The sequence below is a fragment of the Rattus norvegicus genome, chromosome 4 (genome assembly GCF_021556685.1).
Source record: "Rattus norvegicus strain SHRSP/BbbUtx chromosome 4, alternate assembly SHRSP_T2T, whole genome shotgun sequence".
Taxonomy (NCBI): domain Eukaryota; kingdom Metazoa; phylum Chordata; class Mammalia; order Rodentia; family Muridae; genus Rattus; species Rattus norvegicus.
Genome location: NC_141537.1, coordinates 150,633,903 through 150,653,449, shown reverse-complemented (window position 1 = coordinate 150,653,449; position 19,547 = coordinate 150,633,903). Strand labels below are relative to the sequence as shown.

The 19,547-nt window shown below is 49.4% G+C and overlaps 2 protein-coding genes across 15 annotated transcripts in view; both read right to left on the bottom strand.

Annotated features, from left to right (window-relative positions):
* Mkrn2 (makorin, ring finger protein, 2) overlaps positions 1 to 5,723 on the bottom strand; it is a 41,969-nt gene extending 36,246 nt beyond the window's left edge. Inside the window, exon 1 of the mRNA XM_087656907.1 lies at positions 5,650 to 5,723. The gene's annotated coding sequence lies outside the window, so the exon portion shown is untranslated. The remainder of the gene's footprint in view (positions 1 to 5,649) is intronic.
* Tsen2 (tRNA splicing endonuclease subunit 2) overlaps positions 4,568 to 19,547 on the bottom strand; it is a 55,218-nt gene continuing 40,238 nt past the window's right edge. For 9 of the 14 annotated variants that reach the window (XM_087657602.1, XM_087657596.1, XM_087657598.1 and 6 more), the window contains 6 exons: positions 17,398 to 17,448; positions 14,508 to 14,646; positions 8,738 to 8,774; positions 7,361 to 7,472; positions 6,468 to 6,557; positions 5,541 to 5,938 (listed from right to left, as the gene is read on the bottom strand). In XM_087657602.1, coding sequence (XP_087513728.1) covers positions 5,879 to 5,938; positions 6,468 to 6,557; positions 7,361 to 7,472; positions 8,738 to 8,774; positions 14,508 to 14,646; positions 17,398 to 17,448 — 489 coding nt within the window. In that variant the 3' untranslated portion in view covers positions 5,541 to 5,878. 14 annotated transcript variants of the gene reach the window in all.

The window sequence follows — 19,547 nt, the reverse complement described above, 5'->3', positions numbered from 1 at the left end:
AACTGAAAGCAGGACACCCAACACCCCACGAATGCATACCCAACACCACATGACTGACAAGACACCAGACACCTCATGGCAGAGGACACCAAACACCTTATCACAGGACACCCAAACTGCACTCCTCAAGTAATGGTGGCCAGCCTGGCCCTTAGCCATGACTGCTTATGTGTGCACTTGGCCAGCCTGTGTTTGTTCCCAACTTATAACGGCTCTTAGTGCTTCACAGGCAAAGCTCTGGTCCTAGATGTGTCCTTGGTGTTGGCCACACTGAGATTCCTTTCTTGACTAGCTACACTCACTCCTCAGCTGTTTGGGTCTTTTGGGGACTGCTGAGACCCCATGGCCTGGGGCTGTGTTAACACAGGAAATAGACACCAATTAATACTACTTGCTTCCCTCATAGCTGTGACAAAATACCTGGCAAACCCACTTAGGGAGAGAAATACCAGTGTAGTCCTTAAGCTGCGTGACACAAAAGCCGACAAAGTGGTGGTCAGCCCCTCCTTCCCACCCCAGCCTATGCTGCAGTAAGATGCCTTGCACGAGCTGTCACTAATGGCTGCTCCTGTCAAAATGGTGGCACCACGTGTCTCCTCAGTCTGCAGCCTGCACAGGAGCTGTCCACAGTGGTGCATCCCTGTCTCCAGGGAGCTGTTCCATAAGCGCTGTCTACAGTGGCAGCACCTCCTTTCCAGCCTCCCCAGCAGCTCTATAGAGATGGTGCCTCAGTCAAAGCCGGCTAAGGCCAGAAAAGTCTTCCCACTGTAACCCATGGGCCCAATGCACGGGGAAGGGGGTAAAAAAAGGCACTAACTTCTAAGCAGGAAAACCCACCAATCCCTGAGCTTCCCAAGCTCAGGACCTGAAATCTCACCAATCTTCAATCTGGAAATCTCTACTCTGAAAAGCTCTGCCCCCTAAGAAATTCTATATAACCCTGCCCTTTGTCCAATTCCCTGCTACCCACTCCTGGGAGCAGAGAGCAGCCATCCCTAGATTTGTCCCTCTACATGCAGAACCCTCCATTAAATCTCTTTCATGGGGTTTTCTGCCTGGTGTTACTCTCTCATCAGAAGAAGCCATGAAGAAGCAATGAAGGGGAGAGAAGGAGCAGGGCTGAGGCACTTGAGCTCCTCGGCTTAGCTGAGGATCCCCTCCCCTGGCAGCTGCAATGCCTCTGCTGACAAGGTTTCCTCTCAGAGCTGTGTGGTTCCTGAACTCCCGTGTCTCAGGAGACCCTTCCCTTGGGACACTGTCCCACATCAGAGCTGTGTGGTCCCTGGGCTCCCGTGTCTTAGGATGCCCTCCTATCCAAGCAGAAACACTTACAAACACTTTTTATTATTTATTACTTTTATTATTCCCACCACATACGCAGAGTTGCTGATCAATCAGGACCATCAGACAAGGATCCGAGAGCCTTGTTTCTGCTGGCATCCCCAAGTAGGGGCTGAAGCAGGGTTTATAAGCATAACGCCTGAAAGCATCTGGGCCAAGTTAGTTATAATGTTTACCAACCAGAACTCGGGGGTTAGGGACTTTCCCATGTATTCCATCATTGCCAACTGGCATTGAACATGTTCTTATGCTCAACCAGTTAAATTCATTTGTTCTTTCTGTTGTTAGGAACAGACATTATGTTTTAGGTAACTATTGCTTACAGAAAGAGTTGGTCAGGTTAGGTAAAATGGAGTCAGAAGTCAAATGGCAGTACTTAAGACAAGTTCCTTTTATTTGCTCCCAACAAAGGAAGGCTGTACTTTGGTTCTTGGTTTAAGGGATACAGCCCACTGTGATGGGGCAGTCGCAGAGGCAGGAGTGCAAGGTGAGCCCACTGGACCTGCAGCCAGGAATTCTCCTTTGTATTTAGTCCAGGACCTCAGCCTGTGGGGACGTGTGGCTCACTATATGGGATGGGTTTTTTTTTTTATTTGTTTTTTTTTTTTTCACCAGACATTTGTCTTTTAGGTGGTTCTAGGTTCTATTGACAATCAACTCATGTTAGCCGTCATAGGCTCTAAGTCTGGAGATGGCTTCTGCTTTTCCCAGGAGCTCTTGAGAGTCTTTTGACATTAACTGGATTGAACCCTACCTTATATTTATTTATTTTTGATCAGCATACAAAATCGTGAGTTTCATGATATAATTGTCCTGTGTGTGGGTAATTTGCTAGGTAAGGTAGAGGGAGTAGATTTCCCTCCATACCAAATATTTGCACTTATAAACTCAGAACTTTAAAGAAAAATAAAACTTCCCATCAGGATACCACACAACAGCTAAGACTTCACTGGAAACCGAGCCGACTGTGATAGAAACAGGGTCTCTCATTGAACTGGAAGCTCGCCATTTTGACTCAGCTGGTTGGCTAAAGAGCTCTCCAGATATGCCATGCCTGTCTTCATCCCCCAGTGCTGGGTTACAGAGCGTGTGCAGCCCTGCCTGGCTGTGGACCTAGGCGCTGAGATTCAAATGCAGGTCCTTATGCTTGTGTAGCAAGTGCTCTAGCCCTCTGAAGCATTTCCCCAGCCCCTAAGTCCATTGCTCAGATGAAGAAACTGAGGCTCAGAAAGAGCACCATTCCCAAGGGTACCCATGTCCCTGGTACTCAGGTGAAATGTGAACTTGGACTTTCTGATTAGATTTTTATCAGCATATGCCAACGGAAGGGGCAGGAAGGTGTCAGAGGCAGAGCCGTTACCCAGCATGTGTGACATTTGGGCAAACTTTAGGAAGAACTAGCGATGGTGAAACATGGTGTGGAAACTTACTCAGTTTTCTGTGGGGGGAAGCTGATCAGGAGGAAGAGTTTGAGGCCAGTTGGAGCCACCTGGCAGAGCCCTGTATCCTCTGCTCTCACGAAGATGCCAATTATTCCAGCTACTAGAAGCCTTTCACATAAAGGGAATACATGCTCCACATGTTACTTTAACAGGTTTAAGAATGCTGTTTTCTTATTATGTATTCTCAGGTAAGAGATCCCTCTGTTCTTCACAATGGCCAAACCTCTTTTAAACCTTCTAGTACTTTATAAAACAACAAATGTTTAAGATAAATCGGTGGGTTAAACATCTCAAGTTTTGGCTGGCGAGATGGTTCAGTAGGAAAGGCCAATTGTGGTTAATCTTAACAACCTGAGTTTGACCCTTGGGACCTGCACAGTGGAAGGAGAGAACTGACCCCTGCAAGTTGTCCTCTGATCTTCAACCCTGAGGCATTTCTACTAAAAACCCATCTGGAAGAGACTCCTGGGAGCCCGAGGCTCTGAAGGGTATGGGGAGGCAATTCTGCTGAGGTAGGCTACGGCATCTCACCCCTGGAAGGTTCCTGAACATGGCTTTGTCATAGGGCAAATTTCTTTCTTTTTTTTTTTTATTAACTTGAGTATTTCTTATTTACATTTCGAATATTATTCCCTTTCCTGGTTTCCGGGCCAACATCCCCCTAACCCCTCCCCCTCCCCTTCTATATGGGCGTTCCCCTCCCCATCCTCCCCCCATTACTGCCCTCTCCCCAACAATCACGTTCACTGGGGGTTCAGTCTTGGCAGGACCAAGGGCTTCCCCTTCCACTGGTGCTCTTACTAGGATATTCATTGCTACCTATGAGGTTGGAGCCCAGGGTCAGTTCATGTATAGTCTTTGGGTAGTGGCTTAGTCCCTGGAAGCTCTGGTTGGTTGGCACTGTTGTTCATATGGGGTCTCGAGCCATAGGGCAAATTTCTAATCTTCATTAACTTGACTTTTTATTTTTTGTTCGTTCGTTCATTCGTTCGTTCGTTCATTCATTCATTCATTCATTCAAGACAGAGTTTCTTGTCTTGATTGTGCTGGAACTAACTCTGTAGACCAGGCTGGCTTCAAACTCACAGACATCTGCCTGTCTCTGCCTCTTGAGTGCTGGAATTAAAGGCGTGTGCCACCAGTGCCAGGCAAACGTGGGCTATTTAAACAAATGCATCACACATCTGTTTTAGAAGGGCGCAAGTCCTCCAAAGCTAACACTGCTCTGTCTGGAAGCCACAGGTGCTATTCAATCAACTCCCCTGCTGTGTTTCAGTCCAGTCCCCCAGGGCTCTATAGTAACAGCTTGCTGTCCAAGGTCCAAGTCAAACATGCAAAGAAGAAACATTTCCACATAGGTTTGAATAGAGGCTGCTTTTGGAGCTGGGGATTTACCAGTGCTAAATCCTGATCTAGAATGGGCACGGCCTGCATCCCCAGCAGCTCTAAACCAAGCAAAGTGAGAAGATGGTGACTCTGCCACACTGCCCTCCCCTCTGCCGCCCTTCCTCAGTGGTGGGGTCAAACCCCAGGCCCCACTCTCCCACTCTGCAGGCTTGCTCTGCACTGTGCCCTGGTTCGGTGATGCTCCTTCTCAGCTTTGTGTTGAGAGACACCTATGGTCTCCTGGGCTCTCACCACACTGTTACTGGAGTCTGTAATCTTGGAGTCACTCAATCTTCAAGGGACCCGAGAGGGTGTGTGACGGGGTGAGAGCACTCTTGGAAGAGCTCCAACTGCAGTGTATCCAGGCTCTGAGCAGGACTGAATGAAATACACACGGCTCCTCAAACTTTTGCCTGACTTTTAAAAGTTCTGAAAAGTGATCACGCAAAGCAACAAGAAGCCACAAGAAATCTCTGCTCTGGAGCCTGAGGGAAGCCATGATGGTAAAAACGCTTAAACATGAGGTGGGAACAAGCATCTCTGTGCAGTCCACCGATGCCTGATGGAGGGTCTGGAGAGCTGTATTGCCGAACCCGATCTTCAGATCACTAGGCCTGATGTGTGTGTGGGCAGGAGTGGGGCTTGTATAGAAGCTCTCTCAACTAGGATTCAGGACCATGAGTAGACTGCACGAGTCAGGGAGCTGGAGGACATGGGCCACGTCAATTAGCAAACACGCCTGTTTCCTTTTTAAAGATCATTGTTTCCAAACAGTGTCAGCAGACTACTTGGAGACCTAGTGCCCTCACCATCTGCCACTTTCTTGAGTCTGGACTTGGGTGAAACTCAGACACTTTTCTTACGCTTTCATTAACTCACGATGTGGCTCTCAATCCACCCTTATGGAACCAGATCCACGCTGGTTATCTTGTGCGTGTATGCTGTCCCTGCTGAAACATGCTGAAGCTTAACTTACCCATTAACAGTGCTGGGGCAAGTTCTCTAAGGGAGGTGATCACATCACTACCTCCCCTTGTAAAGGATTACAGTTCTTCAAGGGTGGGTTAGTTCCCTGGTCAGAGAACCACAGCCCCGTCCCCATCTCTCATTTTGGCCCATATCCCTTTCCATTTCTCTGGCATATTATGATGCTGCCAAATGCCAGATCTGTGCCATGCTGTTTGGACTTTCCAGCCATGAGAATCATGAGCCAAATAAGCTCCTTTCTTTATGCGATAGCCAGCATCAGCCATTCTGCTACAGCAACACCAAACACTGACTGAGATGCTGAAATGCCCCTCAGGCAGCAGTTTCCTCTCTTACCCGTGGGAAGAGGGTAATGATGTCATGCTCTGCTAAGTGTTAACTGCATTTGTTCTCTCAAAAACCCCACTGCTTATTTTTATTTTATAAGATTTCTCCAAAGCGAGATGCATCTTTAATAGTCAGTACTACATAGTTCTGTGTTCAATGCACCAACCTGTCAAACAAGGAGTTCACTGAGGATGCACCAGTCACGTTTCAAGGTTTCCAAACCGTCAATGGGTTTCCAGTCACGTGGGTAATTGGTTGAAGTCCTTGGGTGGGCTGAGCTACAGGAGTAGATTTCTCTATTAAAGCAACAGAGCACGGGGTCCTGTGATCCCCAAATGCGCTAATGCTCCTTTAGGGCAGGCTGATGGTGAACTGTGGACTCTGGGATTGAAAGGTCAAAGCTCATCTTGGTCACTTCTCTCTCGGGAAGACACCCATCGGCTGAGAATCACCTCCTGCAACCAAACAAAAGGGGGCCGGGCTTCAGAAGTGGAAATGGGAGTCCCAAGCATGTGATGTCACAGCTGCCTGTCATGGACTGCCAGCTTGCAGGAATTCCCTTCCCAGGATTGAAAGAGGAAGATGTGGAGGAAGTGTGAGGTAACCATAGCCCTCACATGGGAACCCTGTCCTTTGTCACTGCTGAATTAGCCTCCCAGCACACAGCAAGGGGCAAGAACAGGCGTTTACTGTGAGTGAGGCCCTGTGTTCCACACTCAGCACTGAAGGAGGTTCAAGGTGGGGGGGCAGCTAGTCTCTGGGAGTGAGACCTGTGGGAGACCCTGGCCTGGCTGTGGAGCTGGACACCCCTAGCTGGAGACGGGGAAGCCGCAGATAGACTGGCTGAGGCTGTGGAAGGTGGAGTCTGACAGGTTCCCGGGGAAGAAGGTGAGAGAGGTTTACAGGGCCAGAAGAAGCTTCCTTGCAGAGGGGCAGTGGGTGGAGACTCTTGGGCGATGTGGATCTGTCTCTGCGCTCACACACCTGAACTTGAATCCTCCTCATGCATTCTGGGGTCTCCATGTCTTCGTTAGTCATGGTAGAGGGCTTAATCAAGTAACACAGCATCAGCTCCTGCAGAGAAAAGATGATGCAATTTCCGTTCTCCATAGAGACATCACATGCGTCAGTGTGAGGGGAGCAGGCACCCCTTCCCGTCCCTGTGTACAGACTCACTGCAGTGTGCACACTCACAGGGCGCACCTCCTGCTTCCCTGGCTCTTACAACGGTGGAGAGGATGTGGGGATGAGACACAGTGGACACGCTGCTTACACACCCAAGATGGAAAATACTCACTCACTACACAGACGCCACCAGGGAAGGGGTGACCAGGCTGCCTCAGACTCAGGCTCGCCCGCCTCCACTCTCCAAGGGCTGGGGTTACAGTGCACACTCAGTCGTACAAATAACTTAAATTTTTTAATTTTTTTTTTTAATTTTTAGTTATGTCTTTGTAGGGAAGTGTATATGAGTGCAGATGGCTGTGGAAGCCAGCAGAGGGCACTGGATCTCCTGGAGCTGGAGTTCAGATGGCTGGTGTGGGTGCTCTGATCCTCTGGGGAAGATCTTAGCCCCTGAGCCCCAAACACAAACAAACAAACTTATTTTTGTTTATGTGTGTATGTGCACACCATGTGAGTGCAGGGCCCACAGAGGCCAGAAGAGGGCGTCAGATCCTCTGGAGCAGGAGTTACAGGTGGTTGTGAGTTGTCAGATGTGGGTACTAGACTGAACTCAGGTCCTGTGGAAAAGCCAAGTGCTCTTACCAGAGCCACCTCTCCGCCCCCTACATCCCCATTTAAAAAAAAAAATTTCTACTGACTTTATGAGAAAAGCAAAGGAGCCATGTAAGTGGCAGTGAGGCTTAGCTTGTTACCTTTGAGACATTCCCTGAGACTCTGCTCAAGGCGGCCAGTGACTTCCAGCTGAAAGGCCTTCGGAGGGACCCTTCAAAGTTGTCATCCACGAGCTCAATGATGACAGAGTAGCTAGAGGACAAGACGGACATTTTGGAAAAGCCACACTATCAACTTGTTCAGAGAACAGCATGTCTTACCAAGAACTAAGACAGGAGAACTTCACATCGCCTGCTGCTAAAACCCTAGACCACCAAAGAGAACAAGTAACGACCAACCAGATGGGCAGCTCCCACCCTTCAGGCTGGATGCACGCCTCCTGACAGGAAGGAATGGACCTATTTTTCCCAATGTAAAAGCTGTAAATTCCTGCAACTGTTTGGATACTCATACTCACTGGGCGCTCTGAGGACTGTACACAGACTAACTTGGCGTTTAACACAGATCCAAGATACCATCACTCATTGTGGACAGTGTGCTAAAATTTCTTACACTACTGACCATGGAACCCAGCAAGCTGCACCCCAGGCCAGCCTGGAGCCTTGATTCAACTGGGACTTGCCACGTACACCAGGCTGACTCGAAACCTAAAGGGCGCCACCTGCCTCCTGCTCAGAGGGCTGGGGTTAAAGATACATGCTACCACACCCGGCCAGGAAAATGACTCTTTGAAGAGATGTGTTTTATTTATTAAGTATAGGTATTTGGGCTGGAGAGATGGCTCAGTGGTTAAGCCCACTGGCTACTCTTCCAGAGGAGCTGGGTTCAATTCTCACTACACACATGGCAGCTCATCACTGCTTATAAGTGCTGCTCCAGGGGCTCAGACATCCTCTTATAGGCACACATGCAGGCAAAACGCTAGTGCACACAACAGTTAAGAGTTATTAAAAAAATAAGTACAGGTGTTTGCCTGCACGTGTTTGTACACCGTGTTCACACTTGGTGTCTGTGGATGTCAGCATAAGACACTGCATCCTCCTGTGGTGAGCCACTATGTGGGTCCCGGGAACTGAACCTGGAACCTCTGGAAGAGCAACCAGTGAATGCTCTTCACCTCTGAGTCATCTTTTTTCAGCCCTAGGAATATGACATTTTTTTGCGGGGTGGGGTGGGGCGGAGGGTTTGTTTTTTTTTTTTTTTTTTTTTTTTGAGACAGAATCGGTCTGTGTAGCCCTGGCTGTCCTGGAACTTACTCTGTAGACCAGGCTGTCCTCAAACTCAGAGATCCACCTGCTTCTGCCTCCTGAGTGCTTGGTCTAAAGGTGTGCATCACTGCACCACCACCACTCAGCTAAGAATATGACTTTTAATTGCCTCTGAAACACTGAAAATTAAACCCAAAGCCAGATATTTCCTTGTGTCCTCTCTATTAATTTATTTAAAAATGTCCAAACCTTGCATGGTAAAATGGAGGGCCTTTCCGATACAGCACTGCAAAGAGAGAAAGGAGATATTAGCCCTTCAGAACCACACAGATCGAGCTAACGCCCAGCTTTCTCCATGAGGCACTCTGCTCTCTGGCCCCAGCCTGGCTTCAGATCCAAACTCTTTCTCCCCAGAAACAATGAACCTAGTCAAATCTGCTGTCCAAACCCTGACACCCTCGTTAACCCCACAAGCAACTCCCAGAGTTTAAGTACAAGCCATTTGTTTTTATTTCCCCTTTGGTGTTGGTGACCGAGCCCAGTGGTTCACTCTGCCCAGGCCATACTCCTAGCTTGGGTCTTGTCTTTCTCTGTGTGGGTAGTGGTGGAAAGAACATGAAGTTTGTACAATACACAGCATTTGTGATTTGTTATCTTCAACCACGCTCAGAGAGAGAGTGAGCCCTGCCTGTGGTGCTGCAGCAGGTGTCACACTGAAGATGCACAGTTTCAGGGAAGTCATGGATCACTCCCCAGCCTTTTGTCTAGTCAAGTGTAGGAATTCAGTGGTGAGAGCATATGTTGTCTGAGCATGAGGAGTTTTAAGCACCAGCACCACATAGAAAGCGGGGCACGGTTACGCGCGCCTGAAACCCCAGCAGCAGGGGTGATAGGTAGATTATGAGAGCTCGCTGGCCAGTCCCCCCCGAAGCATGAGCCTCTGTTAGGGCTCATGGAGGGACCCTGTCTCAGGAAGAGACAAAGAGTGACAGAGAAAGTCACCTGACCTCTTCCTCTGGTCTCCTGTTGCATGCTTACCTGCAGTCATTTGCATGCCTCTCACACAATGCACTGACATGCAGGGGTTGGCGAGAAGTCTCAGCAAGTAAAAATGTTTGGTATGAATGCCCATTCATACATAGCACACGTGTCCACGCACGTCTAAGTTCACTGTGCCCATACCATGGCATGTGGTCGTGTGAGTCTGAGTCATGAATAAAAACTAAAATCTGTAACCAAATAAATAAGAAATTCAGCCAAGAGGCTACCAAGAACCATAGCCACACACTTATCCAGTTACCAGCCTGCCTTTCTCACGGGGATCTGACACATGAAGGGGTGAGGCCAGTCTGTAGGGATCAAAAGAGCCTCTCTTTGAAGGAGCCTGGGTCTAAGGACAGTAGCCCTCTGCAGGGGCCCCTTTGAGGCAGGGACTGGCCAGCTGCCCACCACGTCCTCCAGGTTCAGTGCCTGAGCAGCTGGGCCTGGCCCTGAGCTGTGCCACGTGTCAGTCAACTCACTACCCTCCTGAGTCCAGAGCTCAGCACTTGGCGTAACCCTGAGGGTCTGTGCTGGAGACGGAGCAACTTTTACCATGGAGAAGCCCAGGACCTGAGCACCTGTCAGTCATCTGGGGCCCCCTGGAGATGCTCCCTGGATTTCACGGAAAATAAAAGAGAGCACTGTGGTGAGCCCCAGGCCTGACATTCAGAAATAAACAATGAATGGCATGGCCATGCCCTGACGGCTGAAATCTAAACATAAGCTTCTCTATGTGCTATGTGCAACCCAGACATTGGCTGTCCCCTTGCTCCCCAACAGAGGAAAATTCAAGGAAAGCTTGTTTCCCTTGAGAAATGAATGCAATTTCCTTTTTGGAGACAGTGATCCTGGAGCCAGCTCAGGCCTCTCCAGGACACTGCAGGGCCCCTTCATCCAGCTGCTGCTCCTGGTCTGGTGTCTGTGGTCCCACTGCCATTGGCCTATTCATTTCCTATGTACTGTGTTTCAGCTCAACTCTGTTCCCACCAAGTGACTATCTGAACAGCTCTCTGATGTGGGGTCCAGCAATGGGAAGAAGGCGCACCAGGACCCTCGCTTCCTGCTCACTTCTGTCACTCCAGGCAGTGAGACTTTAGGCCAGCTACTGGCCTCTCTGAACCAGTTTCCAACATTCTAAACTGAGGGCATCACTGGGTGCAGCTGAGCCAGGAGGGCTGTTCTTCTGTGAGAGCAATCTGGGCAATACAGCAAAACTACTCCAAGATACAAAACAAAACCCTAAGCACCCAAGGGGATGGAGGTCTTCTCTGCCCACTGAATCCATGTCTGGAACCACTGCATCATTGCCCCAGATTCTGGGGCACTGTATGCTTTGGCTGAACGGTGAGCCACGGGGACATGACTCACCCAGTCCTTCTCAGAAGTGCTCTACAAAGATGTTTTATCAACGTCCCAAGGTGCGATAAGACAGAGCTCAGGTGAACTAAGAAACCAGCTGAGGTCACACTGGAGGGAAGAGGCAGAGCTGGCTGTGACCTGAGAGCTCTCTCTGTTACCCATGCTGCCTCTTAACACGCTGGACAGCCTCCCTGACTGCTTCTTCTCACATTTCACCCTTAGGACGAGACGGTGGAGAGCTGCTGGGTAGGTAGAGTGGCTGTGATCACCGGAGTGAGACTGAGAAGAAGTCAAGAAGAAACAAAGCAAGGCCATCCCTAGCACAAGCAAGAGCTGGGGCCCACACAGCTATATTGAAATGTTATCTCCGGCAACTGGAGCCCAGTTCACTCCATCAGCCATCTGTGAGTAACCTCCAGGAGTGAAGAAACAAAAGAGGCCTTTCCCCTAGAGGGACGGGCACATAGCAACCTATCAACCACTGTCAGAAAACAACTTCAGGGCTGCTGGTACCCCCTGAGGACTATCCCACAATTCCAGGTGTTATGAGTGACTGTCCTCTGAGCCTAGCAACTCCCTTGGGAGTTCAGCTGTGCCTCCTTGAACAAGGCTCATCCAGCCAAGCTTATATACACTGTTGGATATTGACTGTCTATATCCACTGAGGGGGAGGAGGAAGAGGAGGAAGAAGAGGAGGAGGAGGAAGGGGAGGAGGAAGAGGAGGAGGAGGAGGAGGGGTGGGGAGGGCCATGAGACCCTTACCTGAGTATCTAGCACTCCCTACACCTGTTATATGCCACTCTGCCTTAGTTACATGTGACCTCGGGGAGGGCTGGAGTATACAGGCCTGGGAAGACTAGGATATTAGGGATGGGGAGGAGTCATCATGGGTCTACAGGGTGAACCCTCATCCCCTCAGGGTAAAGGCTTTCTAGGTGTGTCCTTTTGGGGGTAAAGGAGGATCCATACTGCTGTATTTCCTTACCTACAAAGAAGCTCAATAAACGGACTGGCTCCCCAGAGTATTGAATGCGCTGTGGTTCATTTCCTCCCTGGGACATTAGAAGGATGGATGCTGCCTAGATCTCCACCCTGGCAAAGTGTTTTAGTGACACCAGCTTAAGCACGTCCTATTTTAGAGCATTAACGTTTCTATTCATTTTTTTCTAATTGTGTGTGTGTTTTGCCTGCAAGTAGCCCTCTGCAGGGGCCCCTTGTGTACCACATGGGGCTTAGTGTCCAGCAGAGGTTAGAAGGGGACGTAAGACACCCTGAAACTGGAGTTACAGATGGTTGTTATCCACCACATGGGTGCTGGGAATTAAACCCAGGTCCTCTGAGAGTGCGGTAGCCAGTGCGGAGCCGTCTCTCCGGCCCAGCATAAGAATTTTATAGACTGCACTGACTTTCTTTGGGCTACTTAAAAAGGCTTAGAGACATATAGAACAAGCTGCAACAGGGTCGCTTAAGACCTCAAAAGCAACAACTTTCTGGGGCTCTCAAATACCTTGAAATTTATCTGAGCCTCACAAACACTTCTGAAAAGACCCAGCAAGCACTCATTCATATGGGCATATGGAAACAGGATTTGATGATTTATTAAGGAATGACCCCAGAGCTGGAGGGGAACCCAGACAGATGGTTACTAACCCAGACCCCTGACATCTATAGCTGCCAGGGGTAGCCATGGTGCTTCTGCTCCCCAGAAGTGCCTGTCTCCTCTTTCAGTCATGAAGAGCATCACTAAGTTCTGAGGCTCCAAGATCTGAGTGCCTCCTTGTTGGGGAGCATGTTCAGGGCCTCAGGCATGCATGGCTGAAGCCCTACCATTAAGTTCCTCCTCTGCCCCCAATCTGAAGCTGGCTGAGTACTGATATGTCACAAGTAGAGCTTCCACAGCATGAAGATATGCTTGTGCATAAAAAGATGAAGAGTAGGGGTTGGGGATTTAGCTCAGTGGTAGAGCGCTTGCCTAGGAAGCACAAGGCCCTGGGTTCGGTCCCCAGCTCCAAAAAAAAGAACCCCCCACCCCCAAAAAAGATGAAGAGTATTAAGAACAGGCTACTTTGTGGGCTATTTTTTCCTACCCTTTATCCCCCCTACCCCTGGTTTCACCCCCATCACTAGATAGGAGAGAAAAAAAGATAGAGGAGAAAGAAGGATGGGTGGGGGGAGGGAGAGAGAGAGAGAGAGAGAGAGAGAGAGAGAGAGAGAGAGAGAGAGTATTAGAGATCCTTGAATCTAATTTCTTTCCTTTTGTTTCTTCTTTGAGCAGGACTACTAACAAACCCTCCCCACCCACCCCACAACAACTACCGACCACCAACCCCAGCTCTTGGGGCTCTAGCATTTATTTATTCCAAACATCACCCAACTGCAGAAACTATATGCAGCTGGCAAAAGCATGCCTCTGCTGGAGCACGAGGCAAATCATAGTCTGCCACTGTAGACAGTCTGAAGCAGCCCCATATCCTCATATCTGGGATTGAAATGAAAACACTATAATATTTCTGTGTTCTTAAAGAAACAAAACTTCCAGAATCCTCACTATAGACCTCACCCTCTAAGTGCCTGAAACCCAGACTGCTTCTGTGGCCAAGCACTGCAAATGAGTGCTCCCAGCCTGTGCCTCCAGCAGACGAGTACATCAAGAACCAGAGCCAGCACCCAGACGCCTGCCATCTGTTTCCTTTATGTACAAGTGTCCCATTCATTCTGTTGGTGGGTTGTCAGGCCCAGCTTCACCAGCAAGTTTCTCCTCCATTTTAGTTCTCTTCAGTTACTGGTAAGACAGCACTCTGAAGACTTTTCATCCCTTACATCCTGGACCAGGTCTCAGCCTGACTCCCTCACATCCTGGACCAGGTCCCAGCCTGACTCCCTCACATCCTGGATCTGGTCCCAGACTGACTCCCTTGGGATCAGTGCTCTCCATGTTCTTGCCTCTGTGCAGTTTCTGAGACCTGCTTAGCATGTCCTGCCCCAGCCTCTGTGCCGTTTGCTACCCAGCAAGCCTTTTACAGCCCAAGGGGATCACTGGGGGAGCCAGTGACACACAGAAGTGCTGAAGAGCCTGTGTGCTAGAATCCAAAGCCCGAGAGTGACTGGGCCTGGAAACCAGTGAGGGTATGTGGCCTTTCCTCTCCACACTACAGTAAGGAACGGCAGTGGCATACAGAATAGCAAAGGGCTGCCATGAGGAGTGTCACGGGAACCTACAGCATCATGCTGGACAGCATGAGCTCAGTACACAACAGCTGGCCTATCATCATAACTCCAGGACACTTCTCATTTGGAGTCTGAGTCAAGTGAAACTGCAAGAAAGCAGACCTGACTGAAATCACACAAGCTCAGGACGTATGTGGAGCAGGTGCCATAGCACTCTTGGCTATGACTAGGAAAGTCTGCGCCTGCCAGTAGGCATTCCCAACACACGGTCTTCTCATTCTTTGGATCGAACCCATCCCATCCAAATACCCAGCAATGGTATCCAACAGAACAGATAGTTACCTTGACTCCCCAAGCAAACTGTGGACCCTGTCCACACACACACACACACACACACACACACACACACACACACGCACGCACGCGCGCGCGCACCCCAAGAGCTACTCACACAGATCTGTTCCGTACTTGAGCCCCACTTTGGGCACCCAGCCTTTGCTTCGGAAGTAGTGGTAGGCCATGTAGGTAGTCCTGAAGGTGGGCTGGACTGCAGTGAAGGCTTGCCAGAGCTTCACTATGGTCAAAGGCTCCTAAAGTTGGTTTTCAAAAAGATGTTAGTTTGCATTTATTCACTCTGCTCAGAAAGGGAAGAAACATCTAGGCTAGCACGGAACTGAAGCAGCAATGAAGACGAGCGAGAGGGGTTCATTCAGGAGACGTAACTCACACTGTCTACACGACAGCAACCACTAAGTGTGGCTGTTCCCAACATAGGTGCTACTGTGAGGTCCATCTCAGAGAAAGTAACACAAGCAACCTTAGTCATTTGTGTCATTTTAAGATAATCATACTCTTTCTCCTTGTAGTGCTAGGTATGCAAAACAGGGCCTTGTGCATGCTTAGGCAAGTGCCCTACCACTGAGCCACAGTACAGTCCCCTGCATGGCTAGATAAACTATGCGCACATTATTAAAATTGCTCCAAGCCAGGTGGTGGTGGCACATGCCTTTAATCCCAGCACTTGGGAGGCAGAGGCAGAGAGGTAGAGTTGGAGGCGGAGAGGGAGGCCAACCTCTATGAGCTGGATGCCAGTGTGGGTCTACCAAGTGAGTCCAGGACAGACAAGGCTACAAAGAGAAACCCTGTCTCAGGTACAAAAAAATATTCTGTGTGTGAGGGTTACTGGTATTTTTGAGAATAGTGAGATAGTCTCACTGTTGTAGGCCATGCTGGCCTTGAACTTGCACTCTTCTTGCCTCTGCTTCTCAAGTGCCCAGAAAAGTCTACAGTGACCCCTGTGGCTCCCAGCTGAGATTCTCTCTCATTCATCTCCTACGCTGCAGGGATCTAGAGGCCTCAGAAAAGGAGACACAGGGGGAGGCATGCAGCTTGGTGGTGTTGCTCAGCACACACAGGCCCTGGGCTCTATCCTTGAGAGAGGGACAGGAAAAAGAGGAGGACAGGGCCATGGTGAGGACAGGCTAACATTTAGAAATGAGAAACAGTAAAGATCAAGGGGGCGGAGGCCAAGGAAGGAGGTGGGAATCTGGGGAAGGACGTTGTAGACACAAGAACCAGTGGCATGTGGGCTCAAGTGTAACAAGCCCACGGGAGCTTTTAAAACATGCTTCCATGGGCCCTTCAGTGAGTAGCTACGGCAATGTCAGGTCAGGCTTAGGAAAGTAAGAATAATTTTGTAAGTGAAATTTTCATTAAAGACCCAAAATGATCCTTGGTTCATCTTAGATTTTAGATAGAAGAACAGCCACCTCATGGTGCAGCAGGATAACCCAGCTGTGCCCAGAGAAGGGCTTGAATAGAACAAGAACTTCCACAGGGTTCCACCAGGAAACAGTCACAACAAGTAAATGGGTGGGTTTGGAATGTCTTTCCTCATTCCACTCCTTTGGGAAATGATCTCTTCAGCTGCCTGGGGCCCAGCCTCTCAGTGAGACGCACTCAGTTCAGCTCAGGCTCAGCTTTAATTCCACAAATATGGCCTGGCTGCAGCTCACTGGTGGAGCATGTGCTTAGCGTGAACAAGGCCCCAGGCTCTCTCCCCAGACGACAAATAGCTCCCACAAACACCTCGCATCAGTTTTTGTTCACACCTGTGTGGCTTCAATCTCTCACTAACTAGGTCTCCCCAAGAGGGTAGAGTCCGGCATGGAGCCTGAGGATCCCCAAGAAGCAGACACAGACACAGATGTTTGTCTCCTCTCCTCTTCATTACCGTATCCTAAGTACTTTGAATAGGCATTACATCAGCTAGGTGCCAAATTCAAAACGGACAAAAAAATGTCCAGTGAGAGGCGGCCCTTCATCTGCCTAGAGGTAATACCCTGGCAAAGGTGAAACCAGAGACATTGAAGACACACACACACACCCACACACACGCACACGTGCGTTTACCAGCTGGTTTTAACCACACTAGCCAGGTGGCCTTGGCTGAGTTACTTATTTTCTCTAAGCCTCAGTTAGCTTGTTAATGCAGGTCCTCCAAGAGGTAGAAAAGATCAGAAATAGCACAGGCGAGCTGGTCACCAGGGCTCACACACGTAATTCTGAAACTCCGAGAGAGGAAGTAGGTAAGTTGGTCTCAACACCGAGTCTAACCTAGGCTACAAACAGTGAGTCCCAGGCTATAAAGGAAGATCTTGACTAGAAAACAAAAACAAAGGTCTGGAGAGATGATTCAGTGGTTAAGCGAGAGCACTGATGTTAGCATATTTCTAGCACCCACATGGCAGCTCACAACTGTCTGTGCTCTAATTTCAGGGGATCCAGTGCCCTCAGTGATGTCTGTGAACACCAAGCATGCGAGGGGTGCACACGCATTATGGCAAAATGCCTATACACATAAAAACAAAACAAAACCAAAATATAAAAACCAAGCAAAACCCGATGAATTTAAAGGGTCCAACACTCAGCATGTGTACAACCATATAGTGGTGAGTTTGGTTATTTTTGCAGTGCTATGGATGGAACCCAAGGCTGTACACATACAGAGCAGGCACTGTGCTGGGTGTGTGTGCGGGGAAAGGGGGGAACCAGCCTGCAACTTTGCGTTCTGCTGGTGATGTTAGGACCATCGTGATACAGTTTTCCTTCTCCTTACGTAACAGGCTGCAGTTCCCAGTCTCTGAGAGAGACACATGCTAAAAGGGTCATCCCACTTCTGCCTGAACTGCTCCAGCTGAGGTCCCTTAGTTTGAGCAGGAAAAAGAGCAGTTCAGTTCTTTTTTTTCAGTCGAGGTTGACATGTTGGCTTTAAAGCTCCATGGGAAGGGTCTTGACCTACTGTCAATGGGGGTTAAAGGGGTTGTGTGCACAAACCTTACCTTCTCATAGTAGATACTTAAACATCCCAGGGCGTATGCCAGGAAGAAAGCCTACAAACAAGCAGGGAGAGTTCTCATTAGAAACAACGCTGTTTTCCTAGGGTGGGCATGGGGCTTAGCGAGGGAGCAACTGCCTAGCTCACCCTTGGTTCACCCCACATCATCCAATAGAAATAATAATAGCTTTCTGACAAAACCAACATGCCTCGAAACCCCCATCTTTCCCAAGAGCCTCATGCTGTGGCTTCTGTCAGGGCAGTCAGGATCCATGATCCTCAGGTACCCAGGGGACAAGGTGTGGGCAGTACTGAAAGAGGGGTTAGAGTGACACTGGTTTACTTTGTATTTTATTGACTGCAGTGCTGGCAACCCAAGGAGGGCCTCCTGCACGCCCAAACTACCCTGCTAAGCTACATCCCAACCGGACATTTCTCACATCAAAGTATTTTAAAAGGCATGATATGCTACCCACAACTAATCACAAATGGCCACTGCTTCCAGGGGCAGGGCAGGAGGGTCCTTGAGTAGAAACAGGACTTGGCTTCTTTCTTCTCTGTCTCCTCCTGTCCCAAGCCTGTGCACACGTGGCAACAGGGGGCCAGAAGGCTGAAGGGTGCAGAAGTGTCCAGGGTTGAGAGGGTGCAGGGCCTAGCACCTCAGTGGCTTCCTTGGAATCTCCAGAGCCACTGCCGTTCTCCGTTGTGGCTCTCCACACTGTCTGGAGGTCCTGGGTGCCACATTCAAAACTATCTGCCTCACCCACGCTCCTGCTAGGTGGGGAGGACACAGGCAGAGGAAAAGCAGCCCACAGCCTGTGGTGAGCTCACAGCAGACCCCATCCTTGCCAGACCCCGCAGTGATCTGCAAACAGGGCCAAGACAGGACAAATCTCACTCAGGCTTGGATTAGAAAGTGGTTATTTTTCATAAACACACTGTTTAGAGCAGGGTGTGGTGGCTCAGACTTGCTCCCGGAATATGACCAGTCCTTCCCACTCCTGCTCTCTGCTGTGTTAATGGCCTTTTCCTCACCACAGGCTCAAGCAACTCTTTTGCTTCCCCTCCAAAGCACTTGGCTTTTGTCTGGAAATACCTTCCACTCCTGCTCCTCTTTAAGGCACTATGGCCTCCCCACAGGACAGTCCGGCTCCCTCTGGTGAGCACTCAGTGCTTGTGCTGAAAGAATGGAAGGAACCCTAATGCCTGCCTTGGCTTAGGCCCAGGTAGCTAGATCCGCTGGGGGCTTTTGCACCCGCCTCAGCTTGCTGCTCCAGGAGCCTACGCGTCAGAGAGAGGCCATACTTCTTTCCTCTATGACCTCTATGAACTTACTTTGGCCTCACCTCACTCTTACCACCGCCATTTCCTGACACTGAGTACTGCAGTGTGGGTAAGCCAGGGTGACTGAAGTACCACAGAAAGGATAAAGCTGTCCTTAGGTGGACAAGCTCCCTTCATTTTGCCGAATTTGCATTTCTTGGTGCAGAACAGTATAATATGGAAAAAGAAGCTGCCTCAGAGGACCCTGGAATGAGCTCAAGCTGTAACCGAGGTGGTGGTTTAAATTATTTATATTTTTAATTTTTATTTTATGTGTATGGGTGTCTGCCTACACGTATGTATGATGTGTACCATGTGTTTGCCAGGGATCCAAGGAGGCCAGAAGAGGCAATCAGATCACCTGGGACTGGAGTAACATGCTCTGAGTCACACCGTGCGGGTGCTGGGAGCAGACATTAGGTCCTCTTGAGGTTCGAGTTATCTCTCCAACCTCACTGAGGTATTTTATTTGGAATGAAGGCCTCAGGAGGCAGAGGAAGGAGGACCGTTAAGCTGGCTTCATCAGCAAGCTTTCCCTTTTGGAGACAGTGTTTCCATCACAGGTTTTAGGTGAGGGTCCACAGCACTGGAAACCCACACCTTGAAGACAGAACTCTCCAAAGCTATGGAGCAGCCTGGCTCTGTATCACATGACGCCCTAAAGGAGAGCACAGAATCACCGGTGTGGCTCTGCCCTGGCATGGTAAAGAGCAAGAAGCCAGCTGTGTCAGCACATCTGAGTGACAGCTTTTATCCTCCGACAGAGGAAAGGGCAAAGTCACTGTGAATTCTTCTTAATTTATGATGGGCATCAGTGATTTAGAGAGAGGA